The sequence below is a fragment of the Macrotis lagotis genome, chromosome 1, assembly GCF_037893015.1.
Source record: "Macrotis lagotis isolate mMagLag1 chromosome 1, bilby.v1.9.chrom.fasta, whole genome shotgun sequence".
In the NCBI taxonomy this organism is placed as follows: Eukaryota; Metazoa; Chordata; class Mammalia; order Peramelemorphia; family Peramelidae; genus Macrotis; species Macrotis lagotis.
The window spans coordinates 265,341,249-265,363,843 of NC_133658.1; the positions used below are offsets into that span (position 1 = coordinate 265,341,249).

At 35.6% G+C, this 22,595-nt stretch overlaps 1 protein-coding gene across 4 annotated transcripts in view; it reads left to right on the forward strand.

Moving 5' to 3' along the window:
- Positions 1 to 22,595, forward strand: part of PHACTR3 (phosphatase and actin regulator 3) — a 319,965-nt gene that overhangs the window by 212,125 nt on the left and 85,245 nt on the right. For 3 of the 4 annotated variants that reach the window (XM_074210374.1, XM_074210373.1, XM_074210375.1), the window contains exons 5-7: positions 8,667 to 8,873; positions 13,830 to 14,094; positions 15,653 to 15,900. In XM_074210374.1, coding sequence (XP_074066475.1) covers positions 8,667 to 8,873; positions 13,830 to 14,094; positions 15,653 to 15,900 — 720 coding nt within the window. The remainder of the gene's footprint in view (positions 1 to 8,666; positions 8,874 to 13,829; positions 14,095 to 15,652; positions 15,901 to 22,595) is intronic. The other variant, XM_074210376.1, reaches the window with a different exon arrangement.

Consider the following 22,595-nt stretch of genomic DNA (forward strand, 5'->3'; position numbering starts at 1 on the left):
CTAAACAAAAACATTATCCTGAACTTTTAGATAGTGTTTATTGTACTCATAATTGACCTTTGTGGCAATTTTGATAGAACACACCATCAAGGCCCTTGGTGGTCTCAGATATTGTTCCTTGTTCCTTACCCTATTATCTGTATGGATTTATTTAATGATTCCCATAGTTAGCCTAAAGGATAAAATACAATGATGATGGCAAAGTGATGGACTGGAAGCAGCAAAGAATAAACCTCAGTATCTTGAAGCTACATGAGAGAAAGAGCTCCAAGTTTTAGAGGGGTTGCCAGGAATGTAGTGTTATATTTTAAATCTAGCTTCCATAAATGTTAAGATATGGATAATTGTATCAGAAAAGGAGACATACTGCAAGGGAGTTTGTTAACAAAGCTGTGGGGCTCCAGAAGTAAAGATAGATGAGAAGTTGGTGAAATATATAGAATATGGAGGGGTAGAACTGAGGTGGATAGATATTTTTGCAGACAGTAATTCTTTTAGGGTTGTTTTTTTTTTTAGGTTTGCTTTTTTTTTGCAAGGCAAACGGGGTTAAGTGGATTGCCCAAGGCCACACAGCTAGGTAATTATTAAGTGTCTGAAACTGGATTTGAAGCCAGATACTCCTGACGCCAGGGCTGGTGTTCTATCCGCTATACCACCTAGTCGCCCCAACACCACCTAGCCGCCCCTGCAGACAGTAATTCTGATGAAAATGAATATCATGGATGAAAATTGGAGGGGGAAGGACTGTGTAGGAAACCTGAGAAGAGAAGTGGAGTATGAGCATGCTAGTTAGAGGGAAAAAATTTGTTTTGCTGAAATGAAAGCCCAGATGATATTAGAAAACATCTATTTGAGATGCACTCTAACAGTATTTTGCCTACCTTTTTCTATCTCTCTTAAGCAGTACCTCCATTGGGGAGATGGATGGTGGGAGAATTCAGAGTTGGGAATTGACAATGAATGATTTAGATTAATAGATGGTTAAAGCGTTTATTTTTAAATTATTTTTACTTTCTTAAATATTTCCCAATTACAAATGAAATTCTCATTTTTAGAAATTTTGAGCTTCAAATTCTCTTCTTCTCCCTTATTTCTCTCCTCTCCTTGAGAAGGTGAGTTATTTGATATCACTTATACTTATGAATTCATACAAAACAAATTTCCATATTAGTCACATTGAAAAAGAAAACATAAAATAAAACAGTAAAAATGTGGAAATAGTTTTAAAAGCATGATTTAATCTGCATTCAGATTCCATTAGTTCTCTCTCTGGGGATGGATAGCATTTTTATCAATTGTCCTTTAGAATTATTTTGGATCAATTCTTGATCAGAATAGCTCTTTCTCAGTTGATTATCCATATAATATTGCTATCACTGTATTAAAAATTCTTCTTGTTTTCTTAACTTTGTATCAGTTCATATCTCTTCCAAGTTTTTCTGAAACCATCCTCCTTATCATTTCTTATAGTTCAATAGTATTCTGTCACAATCACATACTACAATCTGATCAACAATTTCCCAATTGATGAGTATCAACTTGATTTCTGATTCTTTGCCTCTATAAAAAGAACTGCCATAAATATTTTGCACAAAGAGGTCATTTTCTCTTTTCTTTGTTTGCTATTGTGTATAGAACTAATAGTGGTGTTTCTGGGTCAAATTATAGGAACAATTTTCTATCCCTATGGGCAGGGTTTCAAATTGTTCTCCAGAATGGCTGGACTAGTTCACAACTCCATCAATAGTACCTTAATATCCTAGTTTTTCCACATCTCTCCAGTGCTTGGCATTTTCTTTTACTGACATTATACAATCTGAAAGATTTGAGGTGGTACTTAAGAATTATTTTCATTTTAATTAAATTATTACATTAATTAAACTTATTTACTTAATCATCTCTAATCTGTAATAAAAAATTGTTTCATATGACTGTTGATATCTTTGATTACTTCATCTGAAAACTTCTTGTTCATATCTTTTAACCATTTACCAAATGGGCATGTGTTCTTACTTTTATAAATTTAGCTCAGGTTTCTATATATTTGAGAAATGAGCCCAATATTAGAAAACCCTTGTTTTAATTTGTTCAGCATTAATTTTGCTTGTGCAAAAGATTTAAATTTCACATAATCAAAATTATCCATTTTGCCTCCCATGATCTTCTCTATCTCGTGTTTTGTCATAACCTCTTTCCTAGATCAACAGGCATATGCTTCTATACTCCCTTAATTTACTTATAATATCATTCTTTATGTTTAAATCATTTATCCATTTTGACCTTTTCTTGACATACAGTGTGAGGTATTGTTGGTCTCTGTCTAGTTTCTGCCAAACTCCTAGTTTTCCCAGCAATTTTTGTCAAAAGCTGAGCTCTTACCCCCCCCCCCAAAAAAAAAACCTTGGATCTTTGGAATTATCAAACACTAGATTTACTACAGTCATTTCCTATTGTGTATTAGGTAACTAACCTAGTGTATTCCACTGGTCCACTCCTCCATTTCTTAACCAGTACCAGACTATTTTGATTACCACTTGTACTTTATTTTGAAATCTGGAACTATTAGATCATCATCATCTTCCCTCACATTTTTTTCATTGATTTTCTTGATATTCTTGATCTTTTTTTCTTCCAGATGAATCTTGTTACTAATTATTTTCTATTATTTAAAATAATTCTTTGGGAGTTTGATTGGTATAGAACTAAATAAGTAAATTAACTTAGGATAGAAGTATCATTTTATTTCTTGGCTTGCCCATAAACAGTATTTCTCCAATTATTTAGATCTGTTTTTATTTGTGTGAAAAATATTTTGTAATTGTGTTCATATAATCCCTGAGTTTGTCTTGACAGGTAGATGTCTAAGTATTTTATATTGTCTGCAATTATCCTAAATACAATTTCTTTTTCTATCTTTTCCTTCTGGGTTTTGTTGGTAGTTATATAGAAATGATAATGATTCATGTAGGTTTATTTTAAATCTAACAACTCTTGTGAAGTTATTCATTGTTTTAACTAGTTTCTTTGGTTGATTTCCTAGGATTCTATATATCATCTTCAAAAAGTAATCATTTTGTTTCTTCATTGTGGGCATTAATTAAGCATTTGCTATGGACCAAGCACTGAACTAAGTTCTGGAAATATAAACACGTCAGGCTCTGTTCTTAAGAAACTCCCTAGCTATATGAATCTGGGCAACTTAATGCCTCCCTGCCTCAGTTTCTTGAACTATAAAATAGAGATGATGATATTACCTACCTTATCTAGTTTTGTGAGGATCAAAATGAGATAGTATTTGTAAATCACTTAGTACAAAGTCCAATACATAGTAGGCCTATAATAAATGTTTATCCTTGTCCCTTTCCTTTCCTCCTCACCATTTTCTTTTTCCTCCTATTCAAATAAGGCAATGCATGCAATGGAGCTGAAAAACAAGGGAGGGTCAAGAGGAAAGTAGTCACATGGATACAAGGTGAAAAAGTAGTCTAGGCAGTAATGGACTGATGTGGGAAGAAATGTGGGACTGATATGAAGAAAACTTTGGTGGTTGTGAGAAATTCCTCAAATGGTGGTTTGGGAGGAACTCAGTGTTCATAGAAAGACAACTCAGTGTTAATAGGGGTTAAGGTATTGCCATTGGGAAAATAAAGACATGTTGGGATGAAGAAGGAGTAATATTCTGGGAGGAATCATGCAGTAGTCTAGGGTTGAAGAGAGAGGGTCAAGGAATTAAATAATACAAAAAAGGATAGAATTGAACTGGTTTGCTAGAGGGTCAAGACTCAGAGGGGAGAGAAATAAAGCCAGGATGGCAGTTTAGGAGAATATTGAGGGAGGAAGTAACTAGAGATGATGATAAAGACAAAAATATTTTCAATATATAGATATGAAGTGTTAGGAGGTTATGGTCAGAAAAGGGAATTTCAAAGTTCTTAATCATGAAAGTAGAATTATTGTGAAAGACAGTAAGAAAGTAACCAGTGTTATCTTGGGCAATTCCTTGGGGGGTTTTCTCAGTTCTCATTTTTATTGACCCAGGGTATAAGTAAAAAGATAATTGGAGAGGAATAAGTAAAATGGAGCATAGCTGGGGATTTGCTAAAATAGTTATCCAGAAGAAACAGTCATCAATCAGAAGAGTAGGGATCCAAGGTTTCAACTTTTGCAGGACTTCTGTTTCAGTCAAAAATGGAGCAAAGAACCTACACACCTCTCCTGAAAATCATTTTTAAACTATCAATCACTATATAAATATAAAATATGATTATTACTTAATTCAATAGTTAAAAGATAACTGATTCCATCAATGTGGATAAGCCCTCTAAAGACATAGCTGACATGGTACCTATAGTTTCCTCACTTCACCCCACCCTTGTAAAAGTCTACCTCCCTATGGCAAACCATCTGGTGATAACCATATCTTCATTTAATGATTTTGAACCAGAGATGATGGACCTCATTTATCACTGGACTCATCAATAAAGTCCTTATACTTCAGTGGAATTTGTCCTATACTTTAAGATCCCAGGTTAGGGAGAATAAGATTTTGGTGGGGGCTCTTATACTTTTTTTTGTTTGTTTTATTGGAGGCAGTAGGTGGTAGAAGACAAAGTGATAACTTTGGAATTTCAAGATCTGGATTGAAGTTGTGGCTCCATCTTGGATTACATGACCCTTATATGTGGGCCTATATTTCCTTCTTTGTTAAAAAAAAAAAAAGGAGATGATAGGAGACAAAGATAGAGACTGAATCTGTGATCTCGTGGATAAAGGTAACTCTCTGATGACAAAACTCCATCTGCCCACTCAGGTTATTAGTGTCAAATTAAAATAGAAACAGGGGCCACTGAAACATTCATAAAGAACTATGAGTTAACCTTATGTCAAAAAAGCCACTCGTTCATATATTCCTTTTTAAAATTACTATAGCAACACATTAAAATCTTATAGGAATTATGTGGTAATCAGATTCAAACAACACTCAGAGTACTTTGGGTCACATGGTTGATACCCCTTGCCTAGAGCACTAAGATATTGATTAAGAGTCACACAGATTAGAATGTGTTAGAAGTGAGACTTGAGGGGCAGCTAGGTGACACAGGGGATAAAGCACTGGCCCTGGAGTCAGAAGTACCTGGGTTCAAATCCGGTGTCAGACACTTAATAATTACCTAGCTGTGTGGCCTTGGGCAAGCTGCTTAACCCAATTTGCCTTTCAAAAAAAAAGTGAGACTTGAACCCAGATCTCTGGGGTTGACTATCTAAGTACTATGCCATATTGTCTCTTGCAGTAATAGAGGTAATCATACTTATACTGGGGGGAAATCTTTGTAAACCTTAAAACATTATATAAAATTAGCTATTGCTATTTAAAATATGGCTATTCATATAATCCATATATAAGGAGTGATGACCAGGGAAGGGAGCTTTGATGTAGGAAGTGATAGAGATGGCAAAAGGAGGCAAAGGACAGTCAAATATTATACCCTTTCTCAAAGAAATAGTAGTATTGATTTATTTTTTTTCCCAGAACAACAGGAGTAAGTGTTGTTTCCCCCTGCTAGAATAGAAAATCCTTGAGGACAAAAATTGTCTGACTTTTGTACGTATAACCCTGGTGCTCAACACATTATAGGTTCTTTATATTTTATATACATATAATATATATATATATATATATATATATATATGTGAAAATAATAGGATATCAATAAGGACTAGGTCTGTGATTTCATTGATTTAAGGAACAATCTGTTGAAAGAACTTCCTCAACTAGGTACCTTCTCTGTTGCTTATGATCTCAAATAATTTTCTATCCCAGAGGTATCAAGCACTACTAGCAGGCCTACACTTATCAGTAGGGTCAGTCAGATTGTAAAATATAATTATAAATATAAAACAAAATAAAACTGCAATAAAGCATGTATTATGTTGATATATGATTTTATAGAACAATATGCATACTGTTAGAGATATTTATTTGTGGTTGTGAATGACCTTATTTCCTTCTGAGTTTGATATTACTTGTCTAGATCATTGAGAGACTAAGGTGACTTGCCCAGGGACATGACTAGTATTATGTTAGAGGTAGAGCTTTAATATAGGGCTTATTTCAAAGGATGACTTTCTATCCATCACTTCATGATGCTTCTCAATAAATTATGATGTGATAAACTATTCTGAAATAGAATAATCTGTATTAGTAATGAAAATGACGGGAGGTAAAAGGGGCAGCAACAACAATATCATTTATTTAGCACTTTAAGGATTTTATTTAGCACTTCAAAAATTTCATTTAATTTTTACAATGACCTTAGAAAGATTTTATTTTTGGTCCTGCCTCTGACACAGACATAATATCTGTACAACCCTGAACAATTCACTTAACTTTCAGTGTTCTGGCAACTAAGATTATAAGTTGTAGATGACCCATTTGCATTGGTTAAAAAAGGTTTTTCACTAGTAGTTTTCGAAACCAATGAAATTATATTTATGGACAATCTCTCTCACTCATATACCCCCCCATTCCCTGCCAAAAAAAGGGGAAAAAAGGAATCATTATTTTAAAAGGTTGTTGATTATCATTTCCATTTAAATTTATTTGATTCACTAGAAGAGAAGTGATCTTGGATTGGAAAAGAGTGGAGAATTCTAGTGCTTGAAGAAATCAAAATGGGGAGCACATAATTTTACAATTAGTCTGTAGAAAATCTTTGAAGGGAATTGGAAAACTACCCAATGTATGTGAATGGCAAGAAAGAACAGAGAGAGGGAAAAGAAAAATTTGACTAAGATCTAGCCATGAACCATTCTATATGAACCTTCTGCTTTGACTTTAGAGACTTTTGCTTCAGCTGGAAATTGGAGGGTGGGATGTAATTTAAATGAAAAAGTGAATGTGAAAGTTACTCAAGAACATTGGACGGACTCAGAAATAAGAAAAGTCAGACTTCTCTTAGGAATAGCTTCCTTAGGAATAGTATTGTTCCTGTGGATCCTCTCTTTATATTATAGAGGGTCAAGGTCATATGGTAGAATAGAGATCAAGAATTCTGTGTTCCTAAAGAGGTTTCATGGTCCATTTTGGTTCAGAAAAGCAAAAGAATGTACTATTTTTCTAAGCAAAAAGTATGATGTTATACAAATTCAATGCTTCCTTCACTCTGATGAGGTTTGCTCAGATCAATCCCTTGCAAAACAACTCCCATTCTCCCAAAGTCTATAATACTTTCTTTAAATTTCTGTTCCATTTTCTATCCATGCACAGCATCCTCTCATTCTTTGAGAGAGGATTTTCTAGATCTATCTAAAATGAATTTGAGCATTGCACTAGTAGGGGAAACTTGTATTCTGTGGCTTGTGGTTGGGGGGTCAGCCCTAATCAAGTCCTTTGGCTTTCATTTAGTTAAGGTAGTTAGTTCATCTCTAACTCCTATAACTAACCCCAGATATTCATCCAAGAGCCTATGCATCCTGTTAACCTAACTATTCACAGCAATCATTTCAGGATGAATAGTATGCATTAGCTTCAGCCATAAGGAAACCACTTTTATATGACACCCTATCAGTGGAGACAGTTGGTTGAAGAGATGAGAAGTCAATATCTTGAGCAATAAATAAAATCCCTGAGCTCTGTCAGGTGGCAGGTAGAAAAATTGGCCTCTGGTAAATTGTTATATAAATAACTCTCAGTATAATTATGTTTTTAGGAAATTAGTTACTTATAAACAGGAACCCAAGGACCAGTTTGATTCAGATGAAAAATCTAATCATATCCCTTTCTGGAACATCGGCTAAACATGCTTCCTCTCTCTTCCTCTCTCTCATCTCTGCCACAATTGTCTATCCTGCTGTTTCCCAAGAGTTCAGCACAAAAGCTAGGGAGATCTCAAAAAAATATGGAAAAAAGTGATTAATACACAAATCTAGAATTCTAATCATATTTTTGGCACTTGTCCATAGTGGGAAAACGGCTTTTGAAAGATGCAAGTAATAATAACAGTAACAGAAACAACAATAACATTTATTTAGCACTTTAAGGTTTATAAAGTGTTTTGCAAATATCTCAGTTAATACTTACAGCAAACCTGGGAGATAGGTGCCATTATTATCCTCATTTTACAGGTGAGGAAACTGAGGGAGACGAAGGTTAAGTGACTTACCCAGGTCTCTTAATTGGTAAGTGTCTGAGGCTGGATTTGAACTCAGGTGTTCTGTTTTTTTTTTTCACTCCAGATCTAGAAGGCTCTCTACTGGCACCACTGAACTGTTCACCAGGAATAGAAAGCTAATTTCTCTATGTAGAACTTCAAAGGTAGCTAATTTCACTTTTAGAATGAAATGATTCACAATAGGCAGTAAATTGAGCTGCAGTCAAACATTCTGGTCCCCCTACTCTTCAATTCATAGAAAAAATATAAGCAAAGTTAGGGAGATGGGGCTTGATCAGTTAGAATGGGTTGTTTGGCTTCTACCTGCTTTGTAGTTTCTTTGGAATAGTTTATTTTTTGTTTTACAAAAACAAAATGGTAGCTAGTTCCCCCTTCCACCCATTTGTGGTCCTGCCTTTGCCATAAACGTCCTCATTTTATTTTTCTAGTCATGTTTGATTTAATAATAATAAGCTGGATGCTTTCATGAATCCTATCTTTTCTTCCCTTAACTAGCCAAGCTGCCTTCACCATCTAGTGAAGAATTAGAGGATGTCAGCCTGTCCTCTGTCGAAGAGTCTGCCCAAGCCTTACCTATTTCTGAATCCACAGACTCCCCCTATAAACACATGGAAAGAAACCCAGCCCAGCTCCCCAGCCCCCCACGGCTTCCAGTCCCACCACCGAAGTCAGTCTCCAATAAAACCAATAAAAATGTAACAGGTTAGTTTTTTGTTCTCTATTTTTCATCCTTTATTCGTCTCCCTGAGTGGGGAAGGGAATAAGAGGGAAAAGGCAAGGGATGGTGAGCTCAATACAACAAGTATGTGCATATGCTAACCAAAGGAATCATTTGCATCATTTCCCACTCTTATGGGAAATTTTGTGTAAACCTGCTTACTTCTAGTCAAAAGTCCAGAAGGAAGTTGGGGAAGTGGGAGGGAGTTCTTACTATTACAAAACTAGTACCTTATACTTAGAATTTTAAATGCTTTTGAATTGAATTAAATATAATTGCCTTGGTTCAATTCAATGCAACAAACATTATTAAGTGCCTACAATGACAAACTGCTATACCTTGGCAATATAAAGACAAAAATGGAACAGAATATGCCTTCAAAAACTTACCATTGTAAAATTGGGAAATTCAATGTACACACAGATTGATAAAAATACCAAAGCTAAACATGATATAAAACAACAGGGATTTGCCTCAGGAGCATTCAAAAGGGGCCAGAGCAATTTCCTTCTCACCCACCCCAAGAATTTTGGCTAGCTGCTTCCTCTCACCCCTCCCTCACCACATTTCTTGGGGTTTAGGGTTAAGAGCATCAAGGACCTGGCCTTGAAATATTGCCCAACCTAAGGGTATGGCCTAGGTGACCTTAAGAATCATTGATCAAAGTGCATAAACCAGCTGCTATATCCAATTCCTAGCCTTCTTTGCTCTCCCATTCCATGATGTCCTTTAGAACCTTCTTCGGTTGTTCATCCTGTATCTTTCATATCCCTTCCATTTTCTTGTGCTTTCTAGAATCTAGCTTTCTCCAGGAGACCTCATGTCTCTTGGCACCCCTTCCAAGACTGGATGTTTCTCTCTCTCTGTTGACACACAAGGCTAAAAGGAGAACTTGGCATATCACTTACTTCCCACTTGCTACTTTCACACCCTCCATCTACTACCAAACATCTCAGTCTTTTAAAAATCATCCCATCATATCCATGTTCTTGATGCTTTCTTCCAAAGATCTCAAGATCATTCTTTCTTTCTCTCCTAAGTTCAGGACCTGCCTTCACATCTCCATCTTGACCCCAAACCCTTTTATCCCTTTTGAACATTCTGCCTTTTCAGGATCTCTGACTCTTTAACTCTCCTAATCACTATTCTCTAGTCTGCTTCCTACATATAGGTGCTGTCAAGCTCAAATTGAAATGAAGACCCTTCAGGATGCATATTGACTTAATTTTTAAATATGTCATATTTTATCATATTTTTATTTATTTTGTTATATTTCCCAGGCTTGTCAGCATGTTTGACACTCTTTATTTGAGACCTGTCTTATCCCTACTCTGCCATTACTCAACTGAAATTGCCCCAGATCCTTGAATTCCTACATTACAGTTCTAATAAACATATGATGATTTGAGGAGGAATGGAAGTTGTTTCCCTCTGATGCTATTTCAGATTCAAGTTTCAAGGACCTTTTCTTTGTTAAAACTAAAAGATTAAGTCTTTAGGTCAAATTAAGGTTTGTCTGATCAAAAATATTAGTCTCTATATACTCAGTTAAAATTGGATCATCAATTAAAGAAGGCTGCCATAATAAAAAAAAATATTTATTTGTAACTTCTTTCTATTTCTTTATCTTTTTCATGAATAATTAAAATGATAGAGAAGAACATAGGCAGATCAGAAGGTAGATTGCTAAAACTATTTTTTTTTCCTTTCTGAATCTCTGGGAGCAAAGACTCTGTTCATTATTGATATAAAATATTCATCTCAGTGTCACCTCTTTTTGGACAGGGATAGTATTAGTGTTCAGACCTGTGATTTTGTCAGCATGTACAAACCTTCTAATAATACCAATAGGCAGAACATTCATAATTTTCAATTTGTGTGTGTGTGTGTGTGTGTGTGTGTGTGTGTGTGTGTAATTGAAGACCTGCCTATGAACACTCAGTTAAAGTGAGGCAGGAGTGTGATTTGAACTCATATCTTCTTGGCTCTAGGGCTCATTTTCTATCTGTCAAGCTATTGTTGTAAAACTTTGTTTGAAAGATGGTTTTCCAGTTCTTCAGGATTTTATTTGTGTACATGTTTCTTTTACTGATGTAACGCCTTAAAGGTGTGTTTGCTTTCATATCTCAACACTAGATGGCACCAATGGGGGGATCACTTAACTCTAACAGATTTTCATCACTTATCACCGTTGATATTATCAACAAAAAGCTTTATTTCTGAAAACCTTAATTGGTCACGAAGCTGTGCTAGGTGCCAGACAAAGGCAGTCATACACAGCAACATTAAACAAAGACATCTGTGCTATCCATGTCTTTTGTAACCTTCCAATAGGAGGGTTATAGAAATAGACCATATTCCATAGCCTCATAGGCTGATTCAGGGGTGCTTTATAGAATCACAAGTTTGAGAGTTGATCATAGGATTGCAGGTTATGACTCTTTTTATTGCTAAGTCATTCTCAGTCGTGTCTGTCTCTTCATGACCCAGATGGGTTTTTCCTGGTAAAGATACCAGAGTGATTTTGCCATTTCCTTCTCCAACTCATTTTAAAGCATTCCATCCATCGTACCAACTAGCTGCCCTTCTGTCATGATAACCAATCTGATAGGTGTGAAGCTGTTTTAATTTGCATTTCTCTATTCAGCACTTAGAATATTTTTTTGCATGACTGTTAATAACTTTGAACTTTTTTGTCTTCTGAAAATTGTCTGTTCATAGCCTTTGACTATCAGTTGAAGAATGTTCAAACCAGGTTTCAAATGAAGTCTGTAAACTCCTAATACAGTGAGCACTTCTGATCACAAACAAAAGTCATGCCAAGTTTCTAATATATATTCAATAACTTTTATTATCCTAAAACTATTCTATTGTATCTGGGAATGGGAGCAAAAGGAAAGGGTATGTAAGGGATACAAAATAGAATTATTTAAAACAGAAAGGAAAGAGTTCATTTGACTAGTCCAACTCCATCTTACCGAGGAAGAAACTGAGACCCAGAGTGATTAAATGGTTATCCCAAGGTCATTCAGCTAGTGAGTGGTAGATAGAGGATTCAAATTAGATCTTCTGAGTTATGGTCCAAGATTCTATCACAGCGACAAGATTATATGTGGACAAGGTTATTGTTTTATGCAAAATTTTCACTATCTGCATAAACTAAAATTATTTTTCTAGAGTCAAAAATACATTAATATACATGGTAATATACATGATAAGGATTGCATAATAGGTACTTTATTCTCCACAGAGCTTCCAAATTCATGTCAGTACCATGTAATGACAGATTGCAAATTTCAGTGACCTCATTACAACTAAAATCCATATATAAACTCCTCTTTTTGACATTTAAAGCCTTTTAAAATTTGACCCCAACCTAATTTTTCAGCCTTCTACACAGATTCATCCACTCTACAGGCAATCTACTTTTCTTATTTTCTTACACAACAATTGTCTATCTCCCTTCTTTTTATCAGTTGTCCATGTCTGAAATGCAGATTCTCCTCCATTCCAAATCTCAGAGCCTCTAGTTTCCTTCAAGATTCAACTTGGTTGCCATTTTCTATAGGACATCATTTCTTATCCCTCAAATGTTAATGTATATTACTTGTATATACATTTTATAGATGGATGTATTTCTTCCAATGGAGTATACACTTCTGGAAGGCAATGGGTTATTTTTCTACTCCCTAATACCTAGCATAGTGTTTAGGAAATAGTAGGCACTTAATAAATAAATGCTTGTTGATTGATTTATAGCAGCCTACAAAGAAAAAAAAATCCCAACTTGTCTAATCTAAGATAAAAAAAACGCTACCTTTATTTTTATAACATTTTTATTTAAACATAATTCCAAGACACATCTAAAGTTGAATAAAATGAAATGGAGCTGCTGCTTTTGCGAATGATGTTCCCTTTGTTGAGCTTTGTGGTCAAGTCTAGGTGTCCCTGACTGTTAAGTTCAATGTTGACTGCAGTGTCAAGTTTCCTAGCAGAGGATGACCAGTTAAGGACTGTAAAGTTGCCAATTGCTCAGCCTATTTGGACCAAACCATCTATGTTTTCTTTCCCTGCTAGGGATCATTGAAAGCAGGCTGTTTTTTCCTTTTATTTTTTAGGTCTGTGGTTTGGATTGATTTTTTCCCCCCATTGAAATACAAGATCTCTTTAAGATGCTGGTATTCTTTCCCCCTCCCTTTTTTTGGTTAGTGCAAGGTGACAGATTTTTCCTATTTTACCCCCACCCCTTTCAATCTCTGGAGAGATTCATTGAGCAATTTTAATGAAATCTTTGCTCTTGGCCTTGGCAGATGTCCTGGCTAGGGAAGTTACTCTCCAGAATACATGCTCCTGACTAACCTTAGAAGACTGGTTTAAAAAAAGAATGAAGGTGGGAGAAGAGATAAAGAATAAATAAAAGGTAGACTTAGGGAAATGGAATAAATCCCAGAATGGAGAAAGGTGGCAAAGAAAAATGAGAAGGCAGAGAAAGTACTTTTCTTTTTTCTTCTGGTTAACATTTGATTAGCATTATTTGGTTAGAATTATTTGATCTAATTCAGTGATTGTATTTTATAGGAATTCCAGGTGAGAAAACTTCCTCTAGCAATATAGATTAACACTTGTTCTGCATTTGATGTCCTAGACAGCTTCGTAGAGATACTGAGATTATGTCAGAGAAAGCATCTTTCAGATGAACTCATAAAGTTCATATGGACTTCCTGACCTCCTATGTCCAACTCTCTGTGCAATAGGCCCTGCTTCTCCATCTGGTTGCCTTGGTTGGAAAGATTATGCATTTGCTACTTGGCAATTTAGAACTGTAAGGCAGGCAGGGGTTGCAGCTCACTTCTTAGTTTGAATGTTACCTATCCCATACCCCCAAAACAGCAGGTTTTGCATGCTAGGATTGTATTTCTGTTTGTTTTCCTCTTTTGCAGCAGGGAGTGATCCGGATGATGTCTCAGTGAAATCCCCTCCTTCCACAATCCTGAAGAATTATGTTGTTGTTGGTTCCTCCCAAATCTCAGGACAAGCTACCCTCTTCCAAGCCTCTGGCCAGAAAGTTTCTGAACCCCTCCTTAGAGGACAACATTCCACACCCACAGGGTCCCCTCATCTCACTGCTGTCCATAGGCCCTTGCCTCCTAGCAGAGTTATCGAGGAACTACATCGAGCTCTGGCAACTAAGCACCGTCAGGATAGGTAAGGATATTTCAATTCATCAAGACTTTTTTTTTTCAGGGGAAGGGGAGGGGATACTTCCAAAAAAGACCCTTGCAAAAAGAATAGGATGCTCAAGCAGTTTCCATAATACACTTGGTGGTAGACCAATGTCTTCAAAGCAATAAAAGCCTGATCTGGGAAAAAGTTAGGTAAACTGGTTTTTATAATGTGGCTCATTACCCATAATAGGTAAATAATAAAAGAAACATCAGTGATGGTAAATGTGTTAAGGAGTAAAGACTATTACATTAGAAACAGGGATTCAGCAAATTCTATAAAAAATTAAATGACTCATGTCAAATAGTTGGCTGAGAGTTGCTTGCTTGTAAGAAAGTTTAATTCAAAAGTCATCTGAGGAAGATCTTAAGTATATCCAAGTATATAGTATATTTTAAATTAGATGAAGACTGAGTGTTTCCTAGGCAATTTGGCTTTCAGATTACTTTAAATATTCAGTATGGCCTTCCACTAGCTAGGAAAAAGAGGATGTCAGAAAAAGGGAAGATGATTACAAATGTCATCAAGAGCGAGAAGGGACTGGGTAGGGAAGAGGAAACTATATGCCAATATCTGGAGAACACAGAAGTTTAACACAAATGAACAATTGGGAGCATAGGCAGACAAATTAGAGTCAGGAAGTTTCTTGTGTGTTTGGGGAAGGTACCAATTACCATTAATACCCCAAAGGGAACAACAAAACTGAAATAGGCTTGGGGTGCCCTGACCCACTCCTATGGAATCAATTTTACAGATAGGGATAAAAATAGTGATTTAACCTGAGATAACAATAGTGAAGGAAACTCCAAAGAGAGTCAAAAATTTTTACCAGTCTTCTAACCAATGTCGAATGTTAGAGAGCTGTCCAGACCCCTGGAAGAATAAATTATTTGCAGGAATCCCAGTCAGTATGCACTGGGGGGGGGGGGGGGGGCAGGACTTGGTCCCAGGTCTTCTAGGCTTTGAGACTAGCTCTCAATTCACTTCACCAAAATGCCAAGGATTTATATCAGAAAGTGTCCGATGTTACCTGGCTTCTTCAGGGAGGGAGACTCTCAAGATTAGCAAAGGAGATCTTACTTCTTGGTTCCCTAATTACATTTTTATCAGTTGGAGAAATCTAATAAAGTTTCCTTTGCAATCTTCATTGAACTTTTCCTGTGCCTGGATTTATTAGAATTATAGTTTTATATGCTAGGCTTAAAAAAAAATACTCAACTGTTTAAGGTCAATACAGAAGAACATCAAATAGATACCTTCCATACACATAAGTATAAGATATTTATTTGCTTTTCATCAAAAAAGATGTCTTAATCACTGAAATGGATGCAACCTTTCATTCTTATGGCCAAAATTGAGATGTGATCGATCCAATTCCATCAAAAGACAAGAATATGAATGCGTTGGGTTCCTTTCTCCACTTCCCTTCCCATATTTGTGGCCAATTTTTAGTTTGGATATTGCTACTCCATAGTTTTGTTTCTATTGTAAATTTAAAACTTTAAGCTAAGATATAACTTGAGCTATCTTCTAATCCTAGCTTTCAAGGAAGAGAGAGTAAAGGGTCGCCAAAGAAGCGAGTGGATGTGCGTCCATCCAGGACCTCCAGTATTGAACGAAGCAAAGAGAAAGAGAATGTACTGAGCTGTGATGGCAGTTCAGAGAACAAACGGAATTCAGTTAAAGAGTCTGATGAAAACAAAGAAAACATGATCATGAATTCAGAACTCAAGGATGATACACTTTTATATCAGGATGAAGAAGCTTTGAATGATTCCATTATCTCTGGTAAGAAAATAGTGGATACTTGCACTTATATGTCTGACAAAGGATATCTTAGGTTTTTATGGGGGAGGATAGATAGGGGAAGGATAGGAGATAAAGAAAAGACAGGACCAAAATTAGGACTTCTTTTTACTAAAACTGAGTAAGTTATGTTTAAAGTCATGGAGGTTGAGGATATGATGTGTTCATTTGCCAAATATAGGAAGAAACATTAGAACCAGGGCAGCTTATGGAACTCATTATTGTAAGTGTACTGTAGACTGTCTGGAAAAGGATTCACATGAAATCAGGAATCCCCTACATACTATCCCTGAGAAGCTCTGCTCCAGCAAGAAGGAAAAGAGGAAGACTAGCATGGTATGGTGAATTGGAAGGAAATTGAGACTGGAATCTAGGAGAACTTTACTCAGTGTGCCATCTTGGGCAAAAACACTGAATCTTTTTGTGCTCCTGTTTTCTGTGTTTATTTTCATTTTCTCATTATGAAATGAGGAAACTATAAGCCTTTGGGAAATTTGTCACTTTCTCTCTTAAATTGTGATATTCACAATTTTACCTTGTACTTCAAATATATTTTGATCAATGGATTATAGACAGTTTGGTGTGTTACTTGATCTAATGCAGCCTAAGATCAAGTTCACTTTTATTGGAAACCATTGTAAATCATGTTTGCACTCTTAGCTCATAATGAATTTGTGGTCAGATCCCCAGATTATTGTTGTTTCAGTTAAATCACTATTGAGTCTGACCTCCTACAAAAATGAAAAGAAAAAGATTTAGATGAATTCATTTAGATTAATTCATAACTGGTAATTGAAAAAAGCTAAGCTGGTTGGGGAATAAGCATGTCCCTAACCATTTTAGAATTAACAATGACCTTGCCCTTTGAGAAAACATTTCTTGGTATCCCTATACTAAAAAAGGATATTCCTCTGGTTACACCCTTAGGTAGGGGAGGCATTTCTTATGTTATCTATTGGGTAGTTGGAACATTTAGGAGAGGGAGAATATAAAACTGTCCCTGGATGCCATTGACCCTGTTCAGGTTTGACCATGTATGATGCAGGACTATTGGGAAAACTGATATTCAAAGGAATGGACTATAATAGTATCTTATATAAACAAGACTGTGGTCCATTGTTATTCATAGTATAATGAAAATAGCTTTCCATAGGAGATAGTGTGTCAGTCTTGGATTTACAATTAGCTTGCTATACAATTCTGTACAATTCACCTGGGTCTCTAGTTGTAAAATGGAAGTCATTTTCTTGGTCACTTCAATCCTTCTTGTTGACTTACTTACTTTCACTAAAGAAAAGGAATTGATAATAAATGTATAAAGGATTCAGAAGTTTATAAACCCAAACCATCATTATTGTATTTTATGGGCACCTAGGTTCTATAGTAGGTAGGTAGGATAAATGGCATAATGGATAGGAACTTAAGAGTTAAGACATGAATTTCAGTCCAGCCTCAGACAGTTACTAGATTTGTTCCCTTGGATAAGTAACTTAACTTCTCAGCCTTGGTTTCCTCCTCTGTAAAATGAAAATGATAATGGCACAGGGTTGTTATAAGACTCAAAAAATTAACATAGTAATATTTAAAAGCATTGAATAAATACAATTATTATTATTATACAGTATATATTTAAATACTGCAAGCAGAATAATTCAAGATATAGTAAGATTTGAATAAAAAAAGGAAACAAGGTGCTCTGATGTCTTTAAGAGCTTCATATATTTTAAACATATTTACACTGTAGACTCCACCTTAAGCTTCAGTGATATGTTACTTTTCTCAGCTACCATAGTGCTTCGATTAAGGTGTATGCCAGCATGAACAGTGAATAAATATCAATTAATTGTGATTTCTAGGAAGGAAACGTCTTATTTTGAAAGCATTACTTTAAGTCTAGGTACAAACCTGAATGACATTGTGCTGATGGACAGGAGCAAATACCATCTTAGGTGTATTTCAGGAGGTAACTAGATTGTTACGATTATTAACTACCTCTGAGTATTAGAGAATCTTGTTCTAGTTCTTACCTGGTTAATTTATGTAATCTCTATGATTTTTGATATGCAAAACTACTTATAGAGTCAAACAGTGGATTGATGCATTATCCAGGCACATTATACTCTCATGTGTAGATGTATATGTATTCACATGCATGTATCTGCAAGAAAGTTCACATGTTGTCAAACAGAATTCTCTACTAACCACAATTTTTCTACATTGGTGTTATTTAAATCCATGATGATGACCTTGAGGCATTGCATGGTTGAAGTAGCTTCTGAATCTTTAAAGAAAAATCAAATTATATTCAATGTCATTTTAGTGTTTCTTATTTTAATCAAATTATTTGATAATGGATTATCCATATACACATATTAATTATCAAATATGTAGGCAGGCAAGTAGGTAGATAGGTAGATAGATCATTACACTGAACATTTATCAAGCATATATTATTGTGCCAGGAGAGTTAATTAAATTGTTCAGTAGGTAAGAGTTTGGATCTGGAGTCAAAAAGCCCTGGATTCACATCTAGCTTTAGTCACTTACTAGCTTAAACACTTACTTGCCCTGGGCAAGACATATAACCTGTTTGTCTTCATCCTTTGGAGAAGAAAATGGCAAATCATTCCAGTATCTTGCCTTTAAAAATCCCATGGATAGTTACAAAGTGTTGGACACAAGTGAACAACTAAACAACATGATACTAAGAGCTGTTTTTAGCAATAGGAATACAAGCATAGCAAAAATTGAGTTCCTGCCCTCAAGGAGTTTACATTCTAATAAGGAAAGTGAAGGAATAAAGGAAAGCTGAAAACTGTTGCTTGAACATAGTGGAAAAGTAGTTCAGAGAGTTATTGATTGAGCTAGGTTTGAAGTGAACATAGTAGCTGCTTTGAGCACTTTCTTAAATGAAGCTTCTAAGGACAAACTCATCAACTGAAAGAGCCCATAGAGGTGGAAGCATTGCCAGCATTAAAAAATGCTGAGGGAGAGGTTGGAAAGTAGTTCACAGTCATAGGTTGAGCCGGGTCTAAGATGAGCATTCCTAGTATGAGTACTTCCTAAAATGGAGATTCCATCAATCTTTTGGCTAACAGAAATCATCCTCTAAATAAATTCTTTAAAATGGCCTTACCCTCTTCAGATACCATGTGAACTTTACAAAATAATATTTTAGGAAAATTGGAATTTCATCACATGTCAAATAGTCTCATTTTTTTGTTTTTGTTGTTTTAATATTCTGAATAAAATACTTTGTCAATACATCAAACAAATAAACAAAACTATCTTTAAGGTGTGCATTCATATTTTACCTCTCCAGTCTTATTCTCAGCTCAAAAAGAATTTCTGATCTTATGCCATCATCTTCACTTTGGATATCCTCTCTACTCCTCTACCACACATGCACACAACTATAAAGTCTTACTTGTTGACATACTCCCCCCTCCCCTTTAAGGCTTATCTTAGGGTCTTATCTCCTTAATGAAGCCTGCCCTGATCTTTCTAGTGGCAAATGATTCTTCCCTTTAAGAGAATCCATGTGTTATGATAGAAAGAGCACAATATCTACAGTTAGAGAGTTTGAATTCAAATCTTTGACCTGTCATTTATTCTGTGGCCTTGAATAAATCACCTATTTTGGGCCTCAGTTTCTTTTCAGCAAATCAAAGCTGGGTGAGATGATATGTAAAATTCTTTCCAGTTACAAATCCCATGAGCGCACTACTTATACCTCTCCTATGGACTTAATCATTTTTAATGTGTATTTGTGAACAAATTTTATTAGGTCACAAGCTCTTTGAGGGCAAGACCAAATTATTTTTTACCTTTTCTTCATGATGCCTGGCAGCCATGAACATATAGTAGCTCCTTAGTATATAATGAATTACTGAGCCAAGTCATTCATTCTTTCTTGCTTGAATTAGATTCTATTGTCTACAGAACTACTGTTGAGCAGAAATACATTTTCAGAAGTTTTAAAACTGCTTTATCAAAATCTACATAGATATGAAAACATATTCAATAATGATATGAGATATTTAGTCATAAAAGAAGGTCAGAGGATCTTCTAGTATATCAATGTTATGTAAGCTGTCAGTTCATGTTACTGCACAGGAATGATAATACTGCATGCTTATATGCAATATTTGTTGTTCTTCAGTAATTTCAATGTGTCTAACTCTTCAAGATCCCATTTGGAGTTTTCTAAGCAAAGATATTAGAGTGATTTGTCATTTCTTTCTTCAACTCATTTTGCAGATGAGGAACTGAGGCAAACAGGGTTAAATGACTTGCCTAGAATCATAACAAGCTGGCAAGTGTCTCAGGCCAAATTTGAATCCAGGAAGATAAGTCTTTCTGACTCCAGACTCATCATTCTATCCACTGTACCACCTAGCTGTGCCATATATAAATATTATATGCATTTAATACCATAGATATACATATATAATGTCTATAATTGATACTTTTCAGCCATTTAAACTATCACCTCACCAATTGTTCCATATCAATGAAGTTCTATTGTTAAGTAAAAGGGCAGTGGATGGACATAAGAGTACAGTGACTGAGTTCAATGATTGTCATGAAGCAACTTAGAATAAAACACAGTAGGATGGAGAGCAGGCATCCTTTTACTTATGATCACAGTCCAACACAGCAAGTTTTTAAAGGATTCTGTCATTTGATTTTGTCCAACCTTTTTTTTGGTTGATCTATTCCTTCTAAATGAGTAGGACATAAATTCTTATAATCTGAGTAATTAATATAGCAGGAGCTACAGTGTCCCCGAAGCCTAAACAAAAGGGAGATTGTTCTGCTCATAAAAGAGAAATCAATATGTTTACATAATTAGATGTGGTTTTCCTTGAACATTCAGTAGAGAACAAGCACAAGGCTGGTTAAACAATTGAACAGGGCAGTGTGTTCAACAAGACACAGTGAAGGAGCCCTTTGTATTGAAAGAGAAATACTAAGATGAGAATTTCTAGTAATTGTTCCTCCTGAGCTCTTGGCACCTGCTGGTAGCTAACTCTTCCAGGAGGATAGATAAAATCAGGGTTAAGTTTCATGTCATCTAACAATTCAGTTGCTTGTCAGCCAATCCCTGAGATCTTAACATGTCTACTTTTCCATTTAGGAATCATGACTTGCTTTCTGACCTCAGTTTATGACAGAACAGGACAGATGAAAGATGGTGATAATATAATTATGATGTGGTTTTCATTTGTCCCAACAAGTGATTTTATCTGTGCAGGTAACTCCCTAATGCAAAAACTCCCTCCAAGAATGCAAACTTGGCAACTCCTATCTAGTTTGCAGTCATAGAAGGTGACCTGGGAGTACTAAAACTACTTGGAGCAACATAGCCATACTTGCACCCTAGTCTTCATGAATCCAAACTAATTCCTCTCTCTCTCTCTCCAAGATATGATGTTTCTTCTTATATTACATAGCATATTACATATCACATCACATAAATAACATGAATAACACATAATGAAACATAAAACATGTATATATAACAGAACATATGCTATGTAGCATACAACATATAATAGTATGTATCAGTACACAATGAAACATAGTAATTACTCCCTTGGACTTCTACACTGTTTCAATGAGGAAATCCTCAGTTTTTCAAAGCATATGCCAATGGAACATAAGCCCTGGCAGGTCTTACCAAGATATGTGTCTCTGATGTCTAAGGATCAGTCTAATCATGTTCAAAGTTTCATCAAAGGTAGTTCAGTTGCCAGGTGATGAGCTGTTTCAGGTCATTCCTTTCATAAAACCAAACCATATATTAAGGCAGGGAGGGGTTTGAGCTCTGTACAGTGAAACTGAAGAAATTAAAATACCTTTGAGAATATGTCAATCATCAATCAATTAATTCACCAATCAATAAACAGCTTTTTTTGCTAGAGAGATGAATACAAAAAAGAGAGAACTCCTGACCTCAAGGAGCTTCCATTCTACTGATGGCCTAGAGATCACAACATGGTCACAGATAAAGGAGAACAGGTTATAGATAAAAGAAATAATTACAAAATGACTTTAGAGGAAAACTATAATGAGCGGTTAATTAAGGAATTAATAAAAAATCTTTTGAAAGAGGTAGCCATTGAGCTAAGCCTTCAGGATTCCATAGCAAAGTTAAGAAGGAATAGCATTCCAGACCTGAGGTATAGGGGCAGCAGATGGAACAACAAACAGGTCAGTCTGGCAGAAGTATAAAGTGGGTGAGGGGACTGATGTAAACCAACTGGAAAGATAGGCCTGTGAAGCGTGAATGCCAAACAATGAAGTTTGTAATTTATTCTTGAGGCAATATGGGACAACTAAAGCTTTTTTAATTAGAAAAGTAAATAGGATTGCATTAAAAAATGTCTTATCTATACAGGAGAGGCAACTTGGGATTGTAAGTAGTGAGGTTTGTCTTGGAGTCAGAAAGACCTGGCTTCATATCCCTCTTTTCATAATAACCGTGGGCAAGTGACTTACTTCCAATACCTTAAAGCAGCTCAAGACTGTTTGTCACAGAAAAGCTGCTGGTTTGTGTAATAAATGTGTTTCCACAATGGACATTTCCAATCCTGTTGAAATCACAACTCTAGAATCCCCCACCTAAAAAACAGTACGTGTGTATGTATTTTTAAATTTGGTTATGTCCAAGA